This window comes from Vidua chalybeata, chromosome 9, assembly GCF_026979565.1.
Source record: "Vidua chalybeata isolate OUT-0048 chromosome 9, bVidCha1 merged haplotype, whole genome shotgun sequence".
NCBI lineage: Eukaryota > Metazoa > Chordata > Aves > Passeriformes > Viduidae > Vidua > Vidua chalybeata.
This window is the reverse complement of record NC_071538.1, coordinates 9,632,767-9,651,313: the sequence shown is the minus strand read 5'-3', so window position 1 is coordinate 9,651,313 and position 18,547 is coordinate 9,632,767. Positions and strand designations below refer to the sequence as shown.

Below are 18,547 nucleotides of genomic sequence, written 5' to 3'. Positions count from 1 at the left end.
GAGCCTTACAGAGCTACTGCCCCATCTCCCTGCTCCTCAGAGGTCTGGAGGTGGGCACATAGTCTGTCTCTTGAGCTGAAACTTCAAACACTAGTAAGCCCACAACTGGAATTTACTTAGCAAGAGCAGAGAATGATGCTTACACATAACCCTCAACAATCTTTTAACTCAGGCAGTTATATATTTCCATTCCTAATTCCAGCAAAATTCCTCCAGGGCTCTTGTCACACCTTTTCAGACAAGATGCAGTTATGTACAACAGCCCACCCCAGCCCTGTGTTTTAGGAGTCAGATTTAAAAGTGGAGTTATTCAAGAAGTGAAAGGCAAAGCATGTCATTTTTTGTGTGTTTTGGGCAGGGGTAGAGAGGAACTTGGAGTACACTCAGCACTGGTTCCTTTGATGATTGCATGAGTACATACATGTGGCTTTGGCCCTGGTTTTCTCTGCAATTCTTACTGTAGGAACTGACTCTTTAGGGAGACAGAAAAAGAAACTGAAGAGGAAATTCCTGTGCCATCACCATTTATTTGATGAATCAGCTTGCACGATATCCAACAGGGAACTATTCCCACTTGAATTTGTGTTTTGTTCTCATGGCAGGCTCCAGAGACTCCATGTTCATCTGTCTCCTGACTCATTAGCTCTACTGTAGTCACAAGATTTTTTTAAGGACAGAAAGGTGAGATCTTCTCTAGGTTATTTTTTTGTTTTCTGAAATCTGAGCATGGTGCAGACTTTGCTCCCTCAGACATGAGGAAGCTGCACTGTTTGTTTATTCTGCACCACCATTTGTGCAAAGCCAATCTGCCAGGTGCAAATCTCTACCATGAGCCTGCAGCAAAGGAAAGCAACATTCTACATCCCCTTACAACACAAGAGCTTGGCAAACAACATTCCAGGCATGTCCACAGCACCCAAATGCATTTAATCCACATAGCAAATACATTAACACAGTACAGGTGATGGAAAATATCAAAGACCACAGAGGGAGGAGGGTATGGGGATAGTGGGGAGGATTCTCAACTTGCAGTGTAGTGTCTGTGATGATTCCACACAGACCTTCGCTACTTTATTGCATCTTTGGCGAGAAATGGTGATGGGAGTGGTGGGAAAGTGGCTGTCATCGGTGTGTGAAGCCCTGCAGCTACAACACACCTGCTTGAACAGGGAAAGCACTGCGAGCTGCCACCATTCATCCCACAGGGAAAGGGGAAAGCACTCTATGTGGCAAAGCAACTCCACAGCCAAGGGTGCTCCTGAGGCCCCCTCCTATGGATTCCATACATCCACCCACCCCCCAGTGCATCAGGCCCTCCCCAGGCAGAGCACCCATCCCGCAGGTGGCCACGTGCAGGAGCTGGGGGAGGCCTGGCAAGCACAGAGCCCGCAGACTGCAGCACTTGCCTGTGACTGAACAGGTACCAGAACATTCATCAGCAGGAGCCTGGCACTTCCCTGGCTGCCCTGGGAGCCGGAGGAGCGTGGTGGGAGGTGGGAAGATGGCTGCTGCAGGCCTCAGGACACCGAGCACAGCGCACACAATGGAGCCTCTGTTCAAAGCATGCAGCAACAGAATTGAAACCACTTCATTTCAAGGGGCATTCAGGCCTGGAGCCACGACTGGCACCGGGACAATTCTCCAAAGTGGCAGAGCTCCTGTTGAGGGAGCGAGTCCTGCCTGCCTCCCGTGGATACAGCAGTGTGCAAGAGCTTCAAGAACCAGGGCCTCTGCATTTGTTCACCCACAGTCTGACTTTTCAAAGCTGCATCTCAGAAAATGAAGCAAGATAGGTTTTTTTCAGATTTATAGCTGAATGCTCAAGAGCTTAAACCTCTATTTCATTACTCCACTGTAACAGGAACACGGATCTGAACCATCAACCACGTACCTCTCCAGAACTGCAGTGGATATTACTTCAGGTACTCTTGACTGCAGCTCACTTATGGGAGAGGCAGGCTGTTCACAAGGTTACCAGAATGCTGTTTCACCTGTGCATGCAGCAGGCAGTCTAGCAACAAGATGCAGCTCAGCTTTGAGATGATTAAACAGATGAAAAATATCAGGCTTCAGGGATCCAGTTTAGTTGCAGCTACACAGAAACCAACTGTAAAAAGGCTTTATTTTTTCCCTCAGTACCCAGAATGAAGAATTGAACTCAGGAGACTCTTCCCCTACCTCACAGAGGCTTCACAGACAGATTCTTATGTTAAGACAAAAGTATACAAAAGGACTTGGAACACCACCACAGTTTGCCAGGGGAATAGAATTATTCCCAAAGCCAAAACCAGAGTAAGATGTTATCAGTTACTCAACTTCAAAGGGCACCCAACAATACACTTCATATTCTTGTACACTGTGATTCACAGGCATGAGATACTGTTAAAGATGCACTTTAAAGTTAAGGTTTAAAAAAAAAAAAGTCTTCAGCTCTTTAAGTACTGGAGCTATTAAAGAAACCACAAAGCAATCAGCTTTTGAAAGCTTTTCTGTTATAGAGAATGTCATGAATCACACACACATTAACAGATAGGTGCAAATCTGTGCTGCAACATAAGGACAGACCTCAACCACTTTGCCATCAAAAAGTCATCTACATTTTAAACCTGTTGTTCAGAACTGTAACACTTAATTAGAACTTGCAGTTTATGGCTGTGGGAGTGTTGCAGGAAATAGCACAGCAACAACAAAAAAAAAACCTGCACCTGTTCAAAAGTGTGAAAAATCTATTTGAAACTTTCATTTGTGGTATTTGGGTTACCAGTTACACCTGAGGTACCAGCTAAAGCACCAGGTGCACATTGCAATGCCAAAAAATATGCAAATTACATTATTTAATAAGTCAGATAGGCAAGAGGCTTCTACCTGTGGTAGAAGTCAAGCGTGAGGAAGCTTTTGCTTAACCTTTAAACATTGTGAAAGGCTATCTATCACCTGTGTTTGCTATGGGCCATGTCAGTGCAAAAAGAACAATATAATTCTCATTTCCACTACCAAATCTAACATCTGCAGTGTCTGCATTACAAAAAAATTACCTCTCTGTACTGAAGAAAGCAATATGCAGTTCTCACTGGAGATTCAGGGGTTTCTCTTTTACCCAAGCCTTACAGATACCCTATTCCTACACAGCCACATCACACCAACAAAACTAACACCATGGCTAACCTCAAATCTTGAGTCCTCTGTTAAAAAAAACAAAAAAACAACACAACAAAAACCATAGGATTAACAGAACTGAAGGAAGATGATAGTTTCGTTTCCCCTTATCAAACTAAATTCATTTGCAAGACGATTTAGCTTACTGTTCTCATCTTCATACTCCACACATTTTCCAATATAGGTGTCACAGTAACTGGAGTCTGTTTAAAAATTGAGTCGTTAATTTTCAAATTATTTAGATAGGTTTTCAGATAAAAAGCTTTAAAACAGCAGTATTTTTCACCAGAATCTACCAATAATGTATATAATTTTGAAAAATTTAGATGTGCTGCAAACATCCTTCCTACCCCTCCAAACAGAAAGCTGTTGATCTAAACTTTAATTCCCAGTATCATTACTTGGAAGTTTTACTAAATGCAGTACTGTATCCTGTAAGTTTCTGTACAGATCAGAACTTGGTTTGCTAAGTCACCTTAAAGATAAAATCTGAGCTGCTCACTTTCCAGGCAGTATTTGTGTGCTAATAATGTGCCTTTCTGCACACCCATTTTACTCTGAAGGAGTATTTCAGCTTACAGAGGAGCAGCATGTTTTATTCTTGAGCACATCTGTTTCCTACACTTAAACTACACTCTTGATCTAAAAGTGTTATCAACTAAATTTATGAAGCACTTAAGCACTAAGTATCTACGTGAGTCTCTCCTCAGCCCCTTAACAGAAGAGAGTAGGGAAAGAACACAGTGTGAAAAATAATGAAAGATCTGAGTGTCAAAATAACTCTGGCAATCTTAAATGTCATAGGCTTACCTAGAAAGAAGAACTGGCACTTTCTCATTTGTAAGTGATATTAAAAGAAGGCAAGATGAATTTTACAAGTTTTATTATACAAAAAATGATCCAAACCCATAGGAACTCTTCTACAGTTCTAGAAGTTTTGTTCTGCAACTTATACTTCCATATGCTTTTCCAAAAAGCCAAGGTACAAAGCCTCATTAGTCCCACTTTCTTCTTAGCAAGAGTCTTGTAAAAACCAACCGTAGCTGCATCCAAATTTATTCTTTGTACTCCAGGAATTGCTGAAGTCTTTTCTTATGTTCTGTAGACACTTGTACAGCACTAGAAACAAATGCAGAATATTTTACATTAAAAATAATACAGCACAAAAATAAAGTCTCATGCCAAAATTGAGTGTACATTGAAATCAATTACATTGAAGCTAAATTTTATGAAAAACCATCAATGTTCCAAGACAAAGAAGCATATTAACCCCTGAAACTGTCAATTCTTATTCCCAACACCTTCTAAAAAATACCTATACCAGGAAACCTTGCCCATTTCCTTACCTCTAAACAGCAACTGATTAACGTGCAAGGATGATTTAGGTAAGAAAGAATCTCCTAAAATTATCTCTCCCGTATATTCAGCACTTCGAAACTGAGGGATATTTCATCCCCAGAGGGAGAGATGAGCAGATACTACAGGAAGTTTCAATCCCACATATTCTAAAGCCACGTATGGAAGTTTGCCTGTTGGGAGAGTGGCTGAGGAAGAGCTGTTGGACAAGCAGGCAGCAATGGAATTTCATTATTTGGACCCTTCATAGGATTTTCTCTCTGCAGAACAATTGCCTCTATTTGATTTATTTTCTTTTCAGCAGCTCAGATTTATTAAATAAGTGGTATTCACGAACTGCTTCTAAGGAGTTCATGAAAAGTCACTAAGAAAAATTGCCCAGAAATCCATGAATAATAAATTTCGAAGGGAGAACCATATATCTACACAGGAACTTTTTAAGGTTCCACAAATCAAAAAATACTAAAATACCATGTTATAATAATGACCAGAAGGGATTTTTTTTTCCATAAACTTTGCTTTTCACAGGTCCTACAATAACATAATTTAAACTAAATTTAACAAGGAAGCAATCGTGAGGAAGTTCTTACTTCAAGTGCTCTCCAAAGACAGTAGTTATCCGGTACAGGGCTGTTTTCAGAGATGCTCTAAGTGCAAATCGTAGTGTTTTGTAGGATGTGTCCACCAGACTCCCTGAAATCCGGGGAGGTTTGCTAGAAACATGTGGCAGTTTGAAATGTCTGTCTACAACCTGATTGAGAAAAACAAACAGATTCCTGTCATCTGTTCAATTATTTAATAATGTAACTAATGACATGTTTGTGTTAAATAAAGCAAAAACAAAGTGCAAGTTCAGAAATTCCACCAAAACACACAAAAATGTTTTGGAGACTGAGCATTTCCCAGCCATCAACAGGAACACAGAATCAAGTTCTGTGAAATAAGATTCTCTATTACTGAGTTTTAAGCTAAGAACATCACATGCTGCAGAAGAAACACAATTCTGTCCTGTATTATGACTTGTTTCTTTCACAAACAAGGGCATTGGCTTTTTTCTCCCCTGGTGCCTGTTCTTGGAATAGATGACTTACACTGAAGAACTTTAATAACCTCTAAATTCTTTCCAAGAACCTCCATTAGGGCAGTGTAAAATGGTTATGTTAATAGGACACGGATAGCCTTGGAAATAAATCTGGATTTTTTAAAAGACACATTACACAAGCATCAGTAATTTGAGAATAGTGTCTTACTATTAGCAGAGACACAGATTTTATCTCTTGAGATTTGCAATGTCTCCAAGTGCTCCATGTTGCACCAGGAATTGTGTGCAACCAAATAAAGATTAAGTTCTAGCTCTGCAAAAGATATTGCATTAGAATTGCTGTATCCCTGAAATAAACTCTTCAACTGAGCACACAGCAGCATTTCTTTAAAATTAAACATTCCATATTTTCTCCTTCCACATTTTAAAAAACCAACAGGGTTTTTATTCAGCTGTTTCATAGTATACATAGTGGCAACCAGCTGTTTCGGTTAGGTTAACTACAGAAGAGCTGTTTTAGTGGCAGCAACTTCAATGTTATGACTAGTCAGCAAGGTTATTATGTAAAATCAACAAGATGACTCCTCTCCTAAACTTGCCTTGTAGCAAGGAAAAGTTAACAGTTTTACCTCCTGAAGAGTCAGTAATGTGTTCAGGATAGCTGGCAGTGTAGTTTGGACAACTCCAAACTGGTCTTCAGTGAAGGAGGCTGCTACCAAGTGAGACAGACCTTTAAAACAAAAAGAAATTTGTTGTAACTAATGCTTCAAAAGGTGAGAATTCAGTATCAAAGATCATGGTGTTGCCTAAGATTCCACTAGCATGTTGGAATTCCTCAGGACTTGCTGCTGCCAGCTGAAAGTCACCTCAGCTGTGGCTCAAGGACTGAACCACTCACTGGTTTGATAGGTGTACAATAGCTTGAGGTTGGTAAAGCAAGAGAGATTATATATAAATTATGTGTGATTCCCATCTCCAGATTCTATACATCCCAAGCCATCACCTTCAATCTGACACAGCATGGCACATCTGCCCATAAAACACATCAGCAAGGAAACTGATCAACTTTGCACAGTCAAATGTAATAGAAGATTCTATCAATATCACTATTTACTCGTGATTTTGAAAGAAACAATAAAAATCCAAAATGTAGTTTCACACCATCATTGTTCTTCTAATTCTCTGCAAACCATCTTTTGTTTATTTGCTAAGTTATTATCTGAGTGCTTCCCTCAGCTCTCTGATAAACAGAGAAAGACCCAGAGCCTTTAGTCAGAAAAGCAGCTGTAAAAAGGCATCATCAACCTGTCACTAGAAAAAATGTAAAAGTGATACATGGGTTCACATGAGAGAGAAGCACCAGAAATCAACTTTAAGAATCTGTACAGAACATAAAGTAAGAGATCTCACATGGGATCTCAAAACTAACAAGTGAATTAGACATTAGTCATGTTGGTGTCTGAAATGCAGTTGTGTTTTTGTCAAAAGCATTTCAAAGATTTTTATTGTTACATTTATAAAGCACAGAGCCCAGAGAGTTTTCCATGAACCAACAGAGTGGATCACCTGGAAACCACTTACCTTCCAAAGCCCAGATGTGCATTTGGGCATCACAGAAGACAGCCTGGATGGAGGCTTCTGGGTGCTGAGAAAGAAACCAAAGTGTTGTGTGTGCAACAACATTATTTATATTATTGCAACAACATTATTTATAAATAATATTGCCAAACTTCCAGCTTTCAGAACAGACCTGCAAGGCCAACAGATCTTGGGAAATAGCCAGAAAATCTGATCTAAAGAAGTAAAATTCTTTTTGAACAGGAGCTGCCCATAATGCTACAGCTGTAATTGTGGAGGGAAAAAAAAAAAGGAAAAAAAAAGGATACACACTAGCTAGTTTTAAAGGGCTAAGAATGTCTTAAGTAAAATGCAGTTTCTAACCAGATGAGTTTAAAAAAGCATTGTTATTCTTATTTTCTGTCAGTATGGGACAATCCTGCTGTGAAACCCACAGCAAGCAAAAAGCTGTACTTATGGAAAGCTTTAGATGAAAATAAAGGTTTTAAAAACATTACCTGTGTCTTAAACACAGGACCACCCTTACCTTGCTGAAGAAATACATTATCAATGCCCGTTTGGACAAGAAGTTTTTTATCTGAAAAGAAACAAAGATTAAATATATCATCTGCATTTATTTAAGGCACGCACAGTTGGCCCTTCTCAACCCTACCACCTTCACACAACATAAAGACACTGGGAGTTGAGGGGAGGATCTGTGGTATATAAGCTAAGTAGAGAAGGAAGTATTCATTCCATAAAGGGAAAGTTCTTCCAGAGAGGTATCACCTAAAGCTGCACCCCCTATGCACTGCAATTTTACTCCACCTGTTCTTGCTTGTTCTGAAGCCATGTGTAAATAAATCTTGGCTGCACTGCCTCGCTGCCAGTTCTTGCAGCAGAGGGCACTGGGGAGGATTCATGGTGGGAACCATTCATTTGCTGATCTGCAAGAAAAAAAATATAGTATCTCCAGAAAAACTGCTGTCACTTTAATCCTCACAACACTCTCCACTGACAAGGCTACTACACTTACGGCTGTGAGGCTCAAGGGCTGTGGAAGAATCCCTACCTGAAACAGACGTCCACAGCTTTGGTCCCCTTCTCATGACATGGGGACTTTGGACTGTTCCATGCCAAGGAGACTTTACATCCACAACTCCCATCTTGTGACTTAAAGCAGGAGAGCTGAAAGGTGAACCAACATCAGAGCCAGGAGATGTCTTCACAGGCATCAGGGATGGCTTAACCAGCGGAGACATGGAGGCTCTGAGAACAATGTTGGACCTCTGTGACTGGAACGACATGTCTTCTATCCCAACAGCTCCTAGTGACAAAGAACACACTGCATGAAGACAACAGGCTGGCACAATGACACAGGAGATGGGTTTGTTATCTGACTGCGATTTCAACAACTTCTGTATCAGAGCTATTATGAAAGGACATGGTTAGCACTCTGGTCTTGCAAAGAAGTACACATCAACATAAGCATGAAGTGTTTTCAAAGTTCATCACCTTAAAAACAGCAGGTGATGAGAAAATAAATATAAAATATAAATATAAAAATAAATTTAAATAAATCTTGTGGATTTATTTCTTTTACTCCTGCTAGCCAACATTACAGCATCCTGCTATATATGTACATAAAGTGGGCTCTTAGCATTAAGTACTAATAAAAAGGGCTGTCCACAGAAGAATGAAAAGTCATTCTGATTGGCATGTAAGAAAAGGCATGTCTGTCTCCAAATCCAAGGATCAGCAGCACGAGAAGAAATTCAGCTGTGACATACCAACAGTGCCTGCTGTTTCCAGGGCACTGCCTGCTAAGGGATTCCATTACCTGGCAGCCTTGTGCTAACACAGCCGTGCTGCCAGGAATGATGCCCAAGTCTGGCATGTAAAACACTCAAAATGCCTGGAGGCTGCTCACAGCTCAGGAGTCAGACTGGGCTTTCTTCACTCTACAGTGATATTAGTGAATCACACAAACATAAACAGAACCTAATTTTACCATCTTAAACTAATCATAAGAGCAGTTATGCAAATTAGAGCATCTCTTGGCAAGACTTAAATTCTCCCTGTGCTGTGTTGAACCACTTACTGAAACTGTGATAATCAGACTTTTTTTATTCATGCAAGTATGGAAAAAATACCGTATTGAACATAAAATCATGCAAGTAAACAAACTGAGTAAACATGATAATTGCAAGTTTTCTAGCTATTTTGGGATTACTTCAACACAAACACTTAAGATTAATTAGGGGAGGATCTTTTTTGTCTGTATTTCTTTGCAGATATCCCCCATTTTCCTCATAAAACTTAATTGAGACTAAGGTATCTATTGCTACGTTCATGGTTTACAAACCTTTATGAGCACTTCCTCACATACCTGGAGTCTGTGGAGGTACTTTCAGCTCTCCCACTGGCGGCTTTGCTCTCCCATTTGCTGCTGCTGCTTCCTGCTGTGCAATCAGCCTCTGAGTCAGGTCGCTGAGGAGACTCAAACACTCCCGGGATATGGCAGTCCAGTTGTGGGGGTGCCCACCTGGCAGAGCACACAAAGAGCAGGGTTTAACCCAGCTGCTGCTCCCTGGATCTCTCTGACAGTGCCCACGTGCTCTCTGGAGCTTCACTGTCACAGTGCCACTCAGCTTCTAAAACGCCACAGGGCATTTCCACTGTGACAGCTTGTTTGTACTGAGAGAAGATGAAAACATGGACAGATTCAATGGATAACTCTAAAAAGACTTCAGTGAAACCTGCTAAACAAGCAGGCAACACAGGCAGTTCTGCCCATCAGATCTGAAATCACTGAACAGCTAAAATGAACAAATACCAGTGGTGATGTCAACACAGTTTTGAAGCAGTACAAACACTAGAATTCCTGATAAGGTGCTACAAAAAGTTCCTGAAGGCTTCTAAGCAGTTTTAATTGACCTCCTCTGCCACATCTGAGTACAGCAAAAGGACTGTGCACTAACTGAAGTTGCAGCCAGTGTTCGCTCTCACAGCTGCAGTGGTGACTCAGTTATTTGTACCTGATTTCCCCTCACTCACACCTCAACATTCAGCTTCCATACACATCTGTTAGGTTACCCAGTCTGGACTGTCAGACTGGTGGGGTGAAGTGGACCATGCTTTCAAAATCCTAAACCTGTGTTTCCTCCTGGCTGTCATTTAAACCAAACAGACACCACAACTGGTTGAGTTTAGCAGGTGAAACAATATGAATAGAGATAATTAAGCAGTCTTTTGGAAAAGGCACCACAGGGAAGAGGCTCCTGGCTTATGCAGCATACCTTACAACATTACATAATTTCTAAGAGTGTTTGACTAATGATTTAAAAAAAAAGGAATCAACACAAAATTTTTATAATTACCTGGCTGACTAAGGCTAAAGACTTCCTGTCGTCTAACAGGAGAATACTGGGAGAGTAACATCAAGTCTTGTAAGGCTAAAAACTGCAAAGAAAGGAAAATGTTTTAGTGCATGCAAAATCCAATGTATTTGCTTAAAAAATATGTAGTTATCCATACAAAAATCAATCCCGACCAAAGAATGAGTTCACACTGGCTAAAACCAGTCATGTAACACAAAGAGAATGGAGGCAAATCCCCAAAACCACCCTGGATGGGGCTGCAGAGCTATGAAGAGCTTTAGTGATATGTCAATTCTCAGGAGTTCAAGATGATCTAACACTTGTTTGATTCTAATAGCTCAGGCAGAAAAATATTAAAAAGTCTAAGAAAAGAACTATTTTTGCAAACCAGAACTCAACTACAGTTTGAGGGTCAGTGCCCTATGGAACCAACCTACCTCTGCTTTTTCTCGTGATTAAGCAATTAATGTGCCAAACTAAAAATAACTAGATTTCTCACAATATTCAAAACCCTATTAAAAACTGGACATTTTAAAGACATCTGAGATCATGTATTAGATATCCTGTTCCTTTAACTGTTTGTACTCAACTCTTCCCATCTATCCTCAGATAATGCAGGAAAGCTTAAATATGTATTGCATCATATTATATCTCCAGCCTTATCAGAAATCTGTAAAATCAGTAATGGCAGAATTTGCATGTGCAAGAGAACATTCTTATCTTTATTTACATAATACCTCTTAAATGAGGTCTCCAATTTCTAAGTGTTATAATCAGTAAGTCCTATTAATGTTTACCATAGACCAAAATTCCTCTTCTTTACTCACAGGTTTAAGTAACTTTTTACTTTTATAAAAAAAGAAACCCAACTTCCAACATAAGTATGGATATATTTTTAATTTCAAGAGAGAACACACATGTTAAGAGCTCAAATATATGTTGCAGGGACAAGATGTTGAGAGTACAAAGGTTTGAGAAAACACCTGCTTATGTGACAAGACTCAAAGTTGAGTTACAAAACCCTGAATGCCACTAAGCTGCTGGTTTTGCATCAGTACACACCATGACATTTCTGTTCCACACAGATCTTACCTGCAACTAAATGAATCTTCAGCTAACAGCAACAGCGTGGTGAGCACCAGCAGATGTCACTACTAAACTAATTTTCATTATTAAATACAACAGCCTGTGAGTGCTCTGAGGCAGCTTTTCAAGGAACTAACGCCTCAGTGAACAGGAAGATGTGACTGGATGCTCTGAAAAAGACCTTTTCAGCACACACCTGTCAGGGAAGAGGTAGGAGTTCAATTACCTTTATGAGGAGGGGAGGATTGCTGTTTAAGATTTTAGGCAGGCACTGGTCTGTCTCCTGAGCAAATGTTGGTTGAATGGGAAAATGATGACTCTAAATACAAACATCAAAACTTATGTTATACAGAGGAAGGCACAAGAAAATCTTATGAAAGACCAGTAAACTGGCCTAGAATTTCTAATATAGAAACAAAAAGTGTTTACTCCTTTCATTTAAAATTGAGAAATCTTAGAAAATCCAGATATCTTTATCTTCAAATAAATGTCCTCATGTGGGCTAATCTTACAATTTCTTTGCTGACTTTTCAGTTAACACATGCAAATATTTAAAAGCAACTTTGGAAGTTTTTTGGCTTATTAAGAAAAAACAAAACTGTGTGGATAAACAAATCTTTTTTCATCAGCCAAAAGGGCAAAGTCATTTCCTACTTTCACAGATGGATGATTTCTTTTGTCTTCCACAGTTTTATAAGCAATACAGTAATTAGAGATGTTGACAGGGTGTTCACTGGTGCTTGTTATTATCCTTTGAGACAGGTTGCTCACACCTCAGAGCTGTTGTCATGCTTGACTCATAGTTGATCTTTTCTCAATGAAGTCACAACAACTACACCTTTCTAATTAAAGCTAATTAAACACCCCAACAGCACTGTATTTACCATTTCATTCCATGAGTACTTTGCACCAATACATTGAGCCAGGATTTAAACCTCACTTTTTTTCTCTTTTATCAAGAGTCTCATAGTGTTTTAATTAACAAAAAATAAAAATCAAGTTAGATGAACAATTTTTTCCTCTCTAAGGAAATATCTGGAAACAGAAGCTGAGGAGTAAGAGGAGGAGGTTGCAGTAACAAAACATGAATTTTGTAAGGAGCACAGGTCTTGCTATGAGAAGAAAGGGAAAGTCAATTAATGCCAGCCCTCTCTTGACTATTCAGTTATCAGCTACTATCTGTAGTGCAAATTCAAGAACTCACAATGAGTTATTTCCTAGTAGAACTGCTTTTGAAATGAAAGAATTATCTGTGCCACACTGATGATGCAACTGGAGCACTGTCACAAGTACTGACCTCTGTGGCATAGATTTTGAAGAGCAGCCAAGCAATGTACCAGGTCATCAGAAGGAACACACCACTCAGCCAGGTATGGTAAAACAAGGACAGATCCAATAAGCCACTCAGAGTATCAAGAGGATGTAATTTACTGCAGATAAAAAAAAAAAAAAAAAACAAGAGGGTATAAGCATTTTAGTATTCTTATTAAGAAAAATTAATGAAATTAAGGAAAATAAAAATGAATTAATAATGACAACAGTTTTAGCCAATTAAGGTATTAAGACTCCAGCTTCCCTATTTTCAAACAAACAGCAGTCATAAAAAAAATAAGAATGTTCTCCCTCCCCCCTCCCACTAGAAAAAAACCACCATATAAAATCAGATAGAACTCATAGATGCAATCTGGAGTGTTTACCTTTTCTAATACTTTAGAGACTTACAGAAAAGAAAATAAAAGGTGATTTCCTAACTACTATCTTAATGACAAGATGGTTCCTACAAGGGGATGCTGGTTCCTTTAGGATTCATTTCAGAAATGGACAGAGCTCCCCACATTCCTTGTGGGGAGGCAAAAACTGAGTCCTGCTGCCAAGCTGCACTTCCTCAGCAAAGGAACCTCTCAACAATATTCCAAGTTTCCAGCACAATGTCCTACACCTACCTGTCTGTACGAAGACCCATCGTGGTACATATCCATACCTTTGGGATATAACCTAGGGGTTCAAAAAGAAACTCTGAAACAAATACAACACTACAAAACACACACAGTAGGCCAAAAAAAAAGAAGACAAGAATAGAATTCATGCAGAGACAAGAAGAGACTGGTCTTGTAACTCACATGGGCAAGGAAACAATCTGCCTTTGGGGTTACTTTGTTTCAAAAAACACAAAAAAGAATGAACAAAGGGTTCAGGCTAGCAGCTATACCCTGAGAGATGTACGCCTCCTCTTTTATTGCTGCTTGTCAGCAGTGAGTTAATTGTGTTTCCTCACTAACAAAAGAGGGTTAATAGTAATTTAATACTAATTTTCACTACAGCCCAGGCAGCAGCAAAGTGCTTTAAAGGACTTAATGGAATCTGATATAGAACCACCATACTTCTAATTTATCCCTTGATGTAAATAAAGGAATAATAATTCTTGCCTATTTTGACATCATTTAGGAGGATAATTACAACTCTAACAAACAATTCCTGATTTTTATAAAGTCCAGTGCAATCATCTTCATCAGCACAGATTTTTTTTTTTATTACAGACCAAACTCCATTTTAATATGGGAGGGAGCCATCCTGCCTTTGTTTCCCAAGCTCCCTCCAAATAATATAGAGAGCACTTGAGAGTAAAGCCAAAGTGCTGATCTTTGCCTAAAAAAATGGGATGGTACAGCAACATTACACACAGTGAAGTCCTGCCCACTGCTGGAGTGCCAGGTTCAGCTCTGGGACACATCTCCACTACCAGGCAATGGAAGGAGCATCCAAAGCCTGATGGATCAAAGTTTTCAAACACAGGAATTGCAAATAAAAATACAGGGAATTCCAGGAACCCTTACCTAAAAAGTAGTATGTGACACAGAAGTTTTTAACAAAATGTAGTGATTCCACACAGCTGTGTTTTATCAGGAGAGGCAAAGATCTTCTGAAACGTAAATACTTGTATTGCTAAAACCAAACAAAATAAATAGTTTAGTATTCCACATTCAGAACTAATCAATGAAACAGTTAATAAAAACAATATAACAAAAAAGGACAAGGTACTTGAAAGCCTGAAGTTTAGATAAATTAAGTTTTTAATTTAAGGTAATTCCAGGTGTTACATTTATTAATTATGGTCCCAATCTTCCCTAACATTTTACAATAATTTCTAGTTCTTCTCCTGTTTCCTGCTCGTAGCAGTGAAAATGAAGAATGGGGTAGACTGACTCAATACACAAGGGAACAAACCAAAATAACCCTGGCTGATGCAAAATAAAGAAAAGGGCATATTTAATCTACTAGATTTCATTTACATTCTAAATGTTCAATTAAAATATAGAAAAAATTTAGACAAGCCTGAGTTCCAGAGCAAGTAATCCTCCAAGCAGCCAAAAACAACATAACACTGATGCTTTCCTCCAAATAAATAAATAAACTATATATGTTTCCAAATGACTGAAGTAACCCAGATGACAAATGAAAGCATGAAAATGAAACTATGCAAATGCAACCAAAGTGATTTAATTTTTATTTTACTAGCTTGGATTAGGGAAAAAAAAGAAAAGAAAAAAAGGAAAAAACCAAAACCAAAAGCATAAACAAACAAACCAAAAACAAAGAAACAACAACAACAAAAAAAGAGGATCAACAATATTGAAATAGATTTTAAAAAAATATTCTAACTACAGCATTGCCAAAATGCTGCTTGGTTTACTGATGAACTGAATGGTCAGCAAAATGCAGCACACATGTTCTCCACTAATACAACCAACCTTGGTTAAAGACATCTCTTGCCAAATTGGTTGGACTGTATCAGTCTGGGAATCAGGCAAAGTTCATGGCTGCTGGGAGGCTGCAGCTACAGAAGTATTTTTAAGGTGATGCTTCACACTGGTACAGATTTCTGCAGGACTCCTCCAGAGGAATTAATGGAGTTTCAGTTTCCAGAGTGCTACACACACAAAAAGGCTTTGGATGTTGAGCTCTAAGCAAGATTTAATGTGCTATTTAGACTTGAAGTCGGTTGGGTTTTTTTTTTTTTTTTAATTGTCAAGATTTTCAGCTTTTAGGTGACCCTTGTTGTCAGTTCCTGAAGTTGATACCTAGTTTGTGCACATTGTCTTTTTCCTGTAGTTCACCTGCCACCTCAGCCAGCTTTTAACAGGCATCAGAGGGCTGTAGTCTAAATGTGAAGAGTCACAGCATCCCAGTTTCTGTGTTTATGTAAAAGGAGCTGAGCAGGAAGGAGTAGGATGAACACTGCTGGCATTTAAAGCTGGGAGTACACTTCATCTATCAGTGACAGCAGCTGCACACAGGCAGCTCCTGCTGCCATACTCATTAATTATCCAAGCTTTTTTGAGCACATGTTTCACTTATACATGTCTTTCTACAAAGATGCTTAAACCTCTTACCTGTATGATTGGAAATGGCAAATAATTCATGTTGTTAATAAGAAAGAAAAGGCTGTAGCTGTATCCCAAAAAAGCTCCAGAAAGTAGAAAGAAGAGGTGATACTCATTTAGGCACATTTGAGGAACAGCATCTTCTAGACTAAAATGGAAAACTTAGAATCAATTCTGAGTTCAAAACAAAAAGCTGTTCAAGCCTTAGGAAACTCAAATCAGAAGTTTGATTTTACTTTCCTGATCAGTACATCTGATATCTCAGCAAGTTTTTTGCTAAAGTAGCAATACCACCACCTGTTTTTGTAATTTATTCATGAAACACATGCCATTAACTATAAAACCAGGACTTAGTTCAAGTGACAATCAACTTGTCATCAAGAATGAAGAATCCATTAAGAATCCTGGAAATGTAGTTTTTGTGGTCCAGTTCTCTGTGCATTGTAACATTTACAAAGGGGGGCATTTTTTGTCCTTTAATAAAACAAATCAACGTATAATTGGTGGGCTTTGAGAATACCCAAATTCTTGGGATTCTTTTTGAAAGAAACAATCAGTAAAGACATATTACAATAAAAGTTCTTTGTTTATCTTTGACACACACACACACAATTACCTTTCTGAAGGTGTGCAGGACACAGCAAGAAACTGGAACCTCCCTTTTGTCATGACTGTAGCACACCAAGCAACCAGCATTCCCATGATAGCATGAACAAAGGAATGGATCACTTGCTGAGGGTGAATAATTTTTCCTATCAGTGCTAATCGAGAGCATGGTATCGATGGCACAACTGTAAATAGAAGCAGGAAAATAATTTTCACGTCTTACTAATAAAATCTTTCATTAAAATAAAAAAGAGAAAAAAAAACACCATTGTCACTAAAGAATTTTTCACAGTCAGGATCAGGCACTAAATTATAAATGATAATTCTATTTAATTTAGGCGTCAAAGACAGTTCAACAGTGTACACAACCCACCTGCATAAAATTCAACGTTGAAGATGCTTATTACTATTATCACCAAAGACATCAGGAAGATACAAAAGATGACATAAGAAGTATACAAATCATTGAAAGAATCTAAAAAATAAAAAGAGTATTGTTTGGAAAATTGCAGTAACACAGCAGCAACACAGAAAGTAACAGAAAAGAGCACTTAAGCAATGGAAAATATTCCACGGAATGCTTCAAGGGAGTAACGGTCAATGGACTTTGTAATCCCACATGAGGTCTGCCCAGCTACACAAAATTTCTGCACAAAAGCAAATTTAAACTTCATAGAAACTATTTTACACCCCTATAGCTGGTTTTCTTATAAGTGAACACTTAGAAGTTTGTTTAAAAAAACCCCAAAACATTAAACTGTGGCACAAATACCACATTTCCCTTAAGAAAAGCTGCAGCTTTTCTTAAATGTCACACCAAAAAGGGAAGAAATTTCTTACAGAGTAGTTCTTTTGGGCTTTTCTATTTTCAAGGGAGGAAGGAAGGAAGTCAATTCACTCTGCCTGGAGCAGCTCAATGATCACAGGCATGGAGCTTCCAGCTAAACATCTCTCAATTTTCACTGCGGTACTCAGGGGAAGTTATTCTCACCATGCAGAGTGGCTGCTTCAGGAATTCCTCTTAGGATTCAGTGCACCAGAGAGGAAACTGAAGCTGTTTATGGAAACAGCAGCTGCACAGGGTGGAAGGGAAAGTGTGGCCAAGGACTCAGAACAGACAACTAAAGCACTTAACCTGTTTTTTTTAAATTCTGTGAGGGATAAACCCACATGAACTTGCAACACTCATTCCTAGCTAGGCTGGACTGTGGCTGCTGCAGCTGTAGCACAGAAACATTTCAAAGGCTATTCGAAATACATCGAGTGTAACACGATGCCACCGTCAGCTCCCGTTATCTCGTACTGAACCCAAAACAACAGAGTGCAGAAAAAAACCCAGAAACACAAACACGGGAGAGCAAAACCAGGAAAGCGCGGCCGGGCACCTACTCGAGATCCAGCGCACCGGGTGGAACGGGTCGAGGCCGCTGAGCACGATGAAGGCCGCAGTGCAGAAGGGCAGCAGCAGCACGGACCAGGTCACGGCGGCGGCCACTCGCCAGCCCAGAACCTGCGGGGACACAGCGTCAGGGGACCGGGACCCGCCAACCCTGTGCCTGCACGCTGACAATGGGAGGGCACCGGGAGCGGGGACCGGGACCCGCCAGCCCAGCGCCTGAGGGGCGCGCAGGGTGAGGGGACCGGGGCTCAGCGCCCCAGAACCTGACGGGAGACAGAGTGAGGAGGCCGGGGACCGACACCATCCGCCAGCCCAGCGCCTGCGGGGAGACAGCGGGATAGAACCGGGAGGAGAATGCGCCGCCAGGGAGCGCAGGCTGTGGGGGGCGCAGCCCGAGGACCGACCTGCCGGAGCAGCGCCCGCTGCCCGCCCGCCGCCGCCGCCGCCGCCGCCGCCGCCTCCATGGCCGCGGCCCGGCCGCCCGTTCAAAGCCGCCGCCCAACGGCCCCACGTGCCGGCCCCGCGACACTTCCGCCGCGCGCCCAGGCGGCAGCCAATGGGAGGGCGCGCACGCCCGCTCCCC

General features: G+C 40.2%; 1 protein-coding gene across 2 annotated transcripts; it reads right to left on the bottom strand.

Moving 5' to 3' along the window:
- Positions 1-4,022: 4,022 nt before the first annotated feature.
- NDC1 (NDC1 transmembrane nucleoporin) lies at positions 4,023-18,465 on the bottom strand. 2 transcript variants are annotated; one of them, XM_053950673.1, is made up of 18 exons: positions 18,369-18,465; positions 17,955-18,075; positions 16,939-17,040; positions 16,576-16,750; positions 15,969-16,107; positions 14,412-14,520; positions 13,521-13,572; positions 12,875-13,007; positions 11,804-11,896; positions 10,492-10,573; positions 9,501-9,656; positions 8,184-8,438; positions 7,940-8,058; positions 7,659-7,709; positions 7,136-7,199; positions 6,184-6,284; positions 5,103-5,263; positions 4,023-4,275 (listed from the first exon to the last, which is right to left on the bottom strand). In XM_053950673.1, the coding sequence occupies exons 1-18, from the start codon at positions 18,426-18,428 to the stop codon at positions 4,212-4,214; spliced, it is 2,037 nt and encodes a 678-aa protein (XP_053806648.1). In that variant the 5' UTR covers positions 18,429-18,465; the 3' UTR covers positions 4,023-4,211. The 2 variants fall into 2 exon arrangements, with proteins under 2 accessions (XP_053806648.1, XP_053806647.1); XM_053950672.1 differs by lacking the exon at positions 16,939-17,040 and having other exon boundaries at positions 18,369-18,447.
- Positions 18,466-18,547: the final 82 nt, after the last annotated feature.